The 5542-nt window shown below is 56.0% G+C and overlaps 1 protein-coding gene across 1 annotated transcript in view; it reads left to right on the top strand.

Moving 5' to 3' along the window:
- The window catches only part of Synpo (synaptopodin), a gene marked incomplete in the record, with an annotated part of 47989 nt that extends 45869 nt beyond the window's left edge, over positions 1-2120 (top strand). Inside the window, 1 exon segment of the mRNA XM_013512349.1 lies at positions 1-2120. Coding sequence (XP_013367803.1) covers positions 1-240 — 240 coding nt within the window.
- Between the last annotated feature and the right edge of the window lie 3422 nt (positions 2121-5542).

The following is a 5542-nucleotide window of genomic DNA, read 5'->3' as shown; positions in this document are numbered from 1 at the left end:
CTGCCGCCGTCTCCCGCCCTGCCCCGGCCCTCCCGCCCCTCGCCCGGCCTCTACACCCCACCCGGCCAGGACGGCCTGCAGCCCGCTGCTGTGAGCCCCACCTACAGCAGCGACGTCTCCCCCGTGTCGCCCTCCCGGGCGTGGTCTCCTCGAGCCAAGCAGGCCCCCAGGCCCTCCTTCTCTACCCGGAACGCGGGGATCGAGGCTCAGGTGTGGAAGCCATCCTTCTGCTTCAAGTAACCATCTTCCCACGGGTCCCGCTGCCGGTCAAGGCCCCTTCTCCAAGGCCAGGAAGAGCAGACCGGTCAGGAAGCAGCACGGGGTTATCCAGAAGGATGCGGCATCCCTGGGGCAGGCACCACCACTGCCACCCGATAGCTGCTTTACCCGGGCGAGTCTCCTCCCCAGCGGAGCTGCATCCGGCCTCTCCCCACTTCGGGGGCCTGGGCACCGTTGTGGGGCAGAGGTCACGGAGTGAGAACTCTCCCGGCGCCCTGAAAGGCCGAGGGCGTCCTTTGGCCTTGGTGGGAGGCAGGAATGGCAGCGTCTGAGGCCAGCGTCTTGCTGGGGGAGACAGGGTCAGGAAGGGGCTCTGATGGGACCTCTGGAGCAGACAGCCCGCCGGTGCCTGTGGAGTTCTTCTGCGAAGGGTCTGGCTCCTCAGCCGCCCCCCGGCACCTGCCTCTGCGCGCCCGCCATCTTTCTTCCTCTTGCTGGATTCTCACCTCCATGGGCCTATCTCTTCCCATTCCTGCCTCCTGGACACCGATTCTTCTCTGCTGCTTCAGAGAGCTTCACCTGCCTCTACCTTTCCAACTCTCTTGGGTCCTCCTGTGGATTCGGACTCAGCCCCCTGCTGTCTGATGCTTTTTTTTCCCCGCCCCTCCTCCACACCCTCTCCAGGACTCCCCTGCACCCAAGCGATTCCTGGGCCCCGCCGGACCCCAGGCCTGCTTCCACCTAGCTCACCCTCATGGTTTGGGGGCGGGAATCCCAGGGACCCTGGAGAGGAGAGCCATGAGGAGGGATGTGGGAGGTGGGGGTGATAGTAGCAGGTATCCCTGAGATGTTCTGGCTTTAACCTCAGCCAAGAGCTCCCTGACTAAAGGAAGGCACCTCAGTGCAGTGGAGGAGATGCCCCAGGGAGAGCGGCAGGAGGGAGGCTGGTCCCCTTTGGGCTTTCCATTTGTTGCGTGAGTTTGGCCCATTCTCTCCTTTATACAAAAGGCCCTCCTAGCTGAGATGTGTAAGGATGGAGATGGTATTCTGGTACTTTGGGAGGAAGGTTTTGCAGGTAAAGAGGGTCCCCTGGGAAGAACAGAAAACAAAATGGGCAGTTGAGGAAGGACAGAGTTGGCTGCCTGTGGAGGCCTGGTGGGTGTGGTTGGACTGAGCTGCTGCAGGAGGCCACAGGATCAGAAGCGTGATATCAGGATTGCTTGGAGACAGGGAATGTGCTGAGGGTCAGAGCAGGTATGCAGCAGCTGGGAGGAAGGGACACAGAAGACTCTACCATCTAAGTCTGGGACGTGGACCTGGATTCACAAAGCCTGACTGCATGCCTATTTGGGTCTTAGTTTTCCCATCCATACAGTGAGGATGTTGAGTCAGGTAGCCAAAGATCCTCAGCCGCTCCTCTGAGGTGATGCAGCTCCTCAGAACAAGGCTTTGTGGGGTGTTGAGAAAATACAGACAAGAGAGGCAGGATTCTGATGGAAGCTTCCCAAGATTGGGGGCTGAGGACCACCCACTTCCTCTTTCCCAGCCCTATTTCTGGGCTCCCAGAGGAGCGAAGGGTGGTGGAGGCGGCGCCATGCCGGGCTGAGCCTGCAGCTTTCGTGAGCTCTGGGCTCATCTCCATGGGAACAGGGGTGCCTGCTCAGTGAGCTCATTCCACACATCAGAATGAGGGGTGGGGAGCGGCTGAGACGGAGCTCAGCACCTCATGCCAGGGCCCTCCCAGAGCACAGCCAAGGCCCCACTGGTCTCCTGCTCTCTTGGGCCCCGGGAGGGGGCTGGCAGTGGAAAAGCCCACTTCCATTGTGCCGCTCCTGCCGCCAGGCTGAGCTCTTCCCCGCAACTTTGTTTTCTGTCCTGTTCTCAATACACTCTGCCTTCAATCCGTCTCGCTTCTTTCTTTCTCCTGCGCTGCTGCTGCCTGCCGCGGTCCGGGCTCCCTCGCTGCTCCCTGGTCTGGCCTGGGATGCAGAGTGGGGCTGCTCAGCCACTGCGTGTGAAAGTGAAGCTGTGGGCTCCTGTGCTGGCTGACTGCTGTGTGTCTGGATCTGAGGGGGCGGGAGGTGGATGGGGCAGTGGAGGAGGGGGCTTCCTCCCGTGCCAGGCCTTAGGGCTCCCGAACCCTGTGCGTCACCTTCTGTCTTCCCCTTCCCCCAGGGCTGGCCAAAAGAGCTGTGGAACAGGGAAGCACACTGCCTCTCGGGGTCCGGGCTTCTTTCAGTTCTTTAGAAGTGGAGCTGAAAGGCCTTTTGCCCGACTAGCACTATCGAGTTTCCTCCGGTCTCCTGTTCCCCTACTACTGAAATCTGTTTCCCACATTCATCAGCATCACCACCTGGCTCCCAAAGGCACAGCGTCCACAGTAGGTGGAGAGGAAAGAACCGCCAGATCAGTGCCTGGTTCCTGTGCAACCTCCCACAACCCTTCCTGTCTCATGCCTCAGTTTCCCCTTCTATGCAATGACAACCCTGCAGAAGGTGGTCTGGAAGCTGTTTGGATTCTGTCAGTCCCTGCTGCCTCTGCTCTACTTGTGTCTTTGCCCCACCCGGGTGCCCTGCTGTGTGGCTGGGGCTGGGCTGATTGGGTGTTGCTTTCTGAATTTTTACCCACTGCATTCCCAAGGAGTCCAGTATAGACATGCATGGAGCCCTCGGGCAGAAAGTGAACAGTTCTGATTTCCTGCAGCCTCTTCATATTGTGCACTGACCCCCATACACTCAGTTCCCGGACAGGGCAGTCAGTATGAGGTCAGACTGTGGCCCGCCTCCAGATGCTGAGGAGCTGCTCACCACTGCCCCCAACACTCCAACCCATGTCCGAGCCATCCCAGGCTGTAGTCTTGGCTGAATTCTCTTACTCCTTCCATGGTTGGACCCAGCAATCCCCTTGGTGCCGTGACAGGCAGAAACACATATTAGAGATTTTTAGACAGGTATTGTAGCTCCTTGTGCTCTAGCCTCATCTGTGGCTTCTCTGCCTCAGTGGCTGTTGACTGGCTTGGGTCAGTCCCTGCCTGCTCCTATCCTCACCTGCTAAGAGTAGCACTTTGCCAGGTACTGGAAAATGCCTGAGTATCCTGGATTTGGCATTTAGCCCTGAAATTCTGGTGTCAGCCTCTAGTCCTTCCTGTCTCGTTGTGGGCCTGGGACCTCCTTTCCAATCTCCTCTCCCTAAGTCCCAGGGTTTGTCACCCACAGTGACCTGCTTGCAGGTTTCCTGGGATGGATCAGAGACACAGAGAAGCACTTGGGGTCTCTGATTCACATACACAGCTCTGGCCTTGGAAGTAAAAGAAGTCTTGTACTGAGACTTAACCTTCCCACTTGACTGAATGCTTCTATGCCCCTGGAAGTCGTTGCAGCATTACCATCCCATGACAGATTTCCTGTTGACATGGTTGCTTAGCATTCCTCTTTAGGTTAAAGGGCCTAATTCTGAGTCTGGGCCCATCTAGCCACTGCAGGATTCTGTTTGGAGAATATATACAATCTTCCTTTTGATTGGGAGGAACTAGATTCTCAACTGGTTGAAAAGAATGGTTGGTGGGGCTGGGGATTTAGCTCAGCTGCAAAGTGCCTGCCTGGCAAGCGCAAGGTCGTGAGCTCGGTACCCGGTACCGGAGGAAAAAAAAAAGAAAAGAAAAGAATGGTTGGCTGATTGTTGATTGGATGAAAGAAAGGATCTTGTTGATGGCTTCAGTTTTTTTTTTTTTTTTTTTTTGTCTGAGCACAGTTATCTGAGTGTCACTCATGACCTTGCTTTTTTTTTTTTTTTTTTCTCCAGATTTTGATTGGGTAGAGGGCAGTGAATGGAGGGGCTAGCTCAGGGCTCTGATAGATGAATGACTGCTGGTGAACTTGGGTTGGACTGGGAGCCCAAGTAGACTGGTTGGAATTTGACCCAATCAATAGTTAAATGGTTTAGAAGATACACACTGAGTATGGATTCCCAAGTCCTGCGCTTTCAAACAAGTTAAAACTGGTGTAGTCTTTGAGCAGTAGATAGTCACACACACACATTCCTTGTGCAGTGGGATGCACTGGTCTGTTATTTATACCTCTGAGCTTCATTTTCATCATCAGTAACATGGGTGGGACAGTGCCAGCTACCTCACCTGTCATGAGGAGTCAATGAGAGGAGGTAAAGTGTGGGAACGAGCCTTGAGATTGGAAAGTCCTCAAGTAAATAAGACACAGGTATGGCAGTGCGTGGCAGAGCAGGAACTCAACCTGGAGGAGTGAGCTGGCTGGGGAAGAACGACCCACCTGTGTTTCCATGTCAGTAGGAACTTCCTCCCTCTCAGGTATCCATGGGAAAATGAGAGGACCGTGGCAACACAGCAAGGGGTTTGGGGCTGAGAGGGTCCTTCACTGAGAACAACTTTAAAATAGTAGTTTAAAATCCTTAAGTTCAAAATTTGGGAAGATAATACATCCCTGTGGTTCAAAACTCCAAACATAAAGTAATACCTTTAACAGCCTGATCCCGTCCCCTGTGGCTCTGTCCCTCTCTGCCCCGTTTCCTAACAGGTAACCACTTTGGCTAGGTTCATGTGTATCTTTCCATGAACTCTTAACATCTATTGTGCAACTTTCCTCCACGGAATATGCAAACACATGTCGTGTTTTTTCACGCAAGTTAATCTCTATGCTCTCCTATCGCATAGCGCACCCATTTTGCCAGGGAAAAAAACTAAAGTCCAGAGGGAGGAAGCAACTTGCCCAGTTCACCCAGAAAGTTAAGTCTGTCTTCAAAGTGAGCATTCTCAGCTTCTGGCCATCTGCCTCCCTGTTCAACACAGGAGCTGACACTGAGTCAAGCCAGGCACTGGCACACATGCTTGTAACCCCAGCACTCCGGAAGCTGAGGCAGGAGGATCGCTGAGCACTGGACGCCAGCGCAAACAAAACAAAAACAAAAATCCTGTTTTGAAAGGAGCGCAACACTAACGCCCGGCCCCACCTCTGCTCTCTCCCCAGGACCGCCCGGAGAGCCTACCCATCTCCCCGCCCTGGACGCCTGCCGCGTCCCGGCCCCCCAGCAGCCTGGACGGCTGGGTGAGCCCGGGGCCGTGGGAGCAGGGGCGCAGGAGCAACATGAGCAGCCCCCCGCCGCTGCCGCCGCCGCCGCCCATGTCCCCGTCGTGGAGTGAGCGCTCCGTGTCTCCGCTGCGATCCGAGATCGAGGTGCGTCCCCCGAGTCGCCAGCTGCAGGCGCTCCTGGCGCGGAACATCATCAACGCGGCCCGGCGCAAAAGCGCCTCCCCGCGGCCGGCGGGCGCCGAGAGTCTGTGTCCCTTCTCCCC

The sequence above is a fragment of the Chinchilla lanigera genome, unplaced genomic scaffold (genome assembly GCF_000276665.1).
Source record: "Chinchilla lanigera isolate Chin_1 unplaced genomic scaffold, ChiLan1.0 scaffold00014, whole genome shotgun sequence".
In the NCBI taxonomy this organism is placed as follows: Eukaryota; Metazoa; Chordata; class Mammalia; order Rodentia; family Chinchillidae; genus Chinchilla; species Chinchilla lanigera.
The sequence above is the reverse complement of the archived record's forward strand: the minus strand, read 5'-3'. Positions and strand labels throughout refer to the sequence as shown.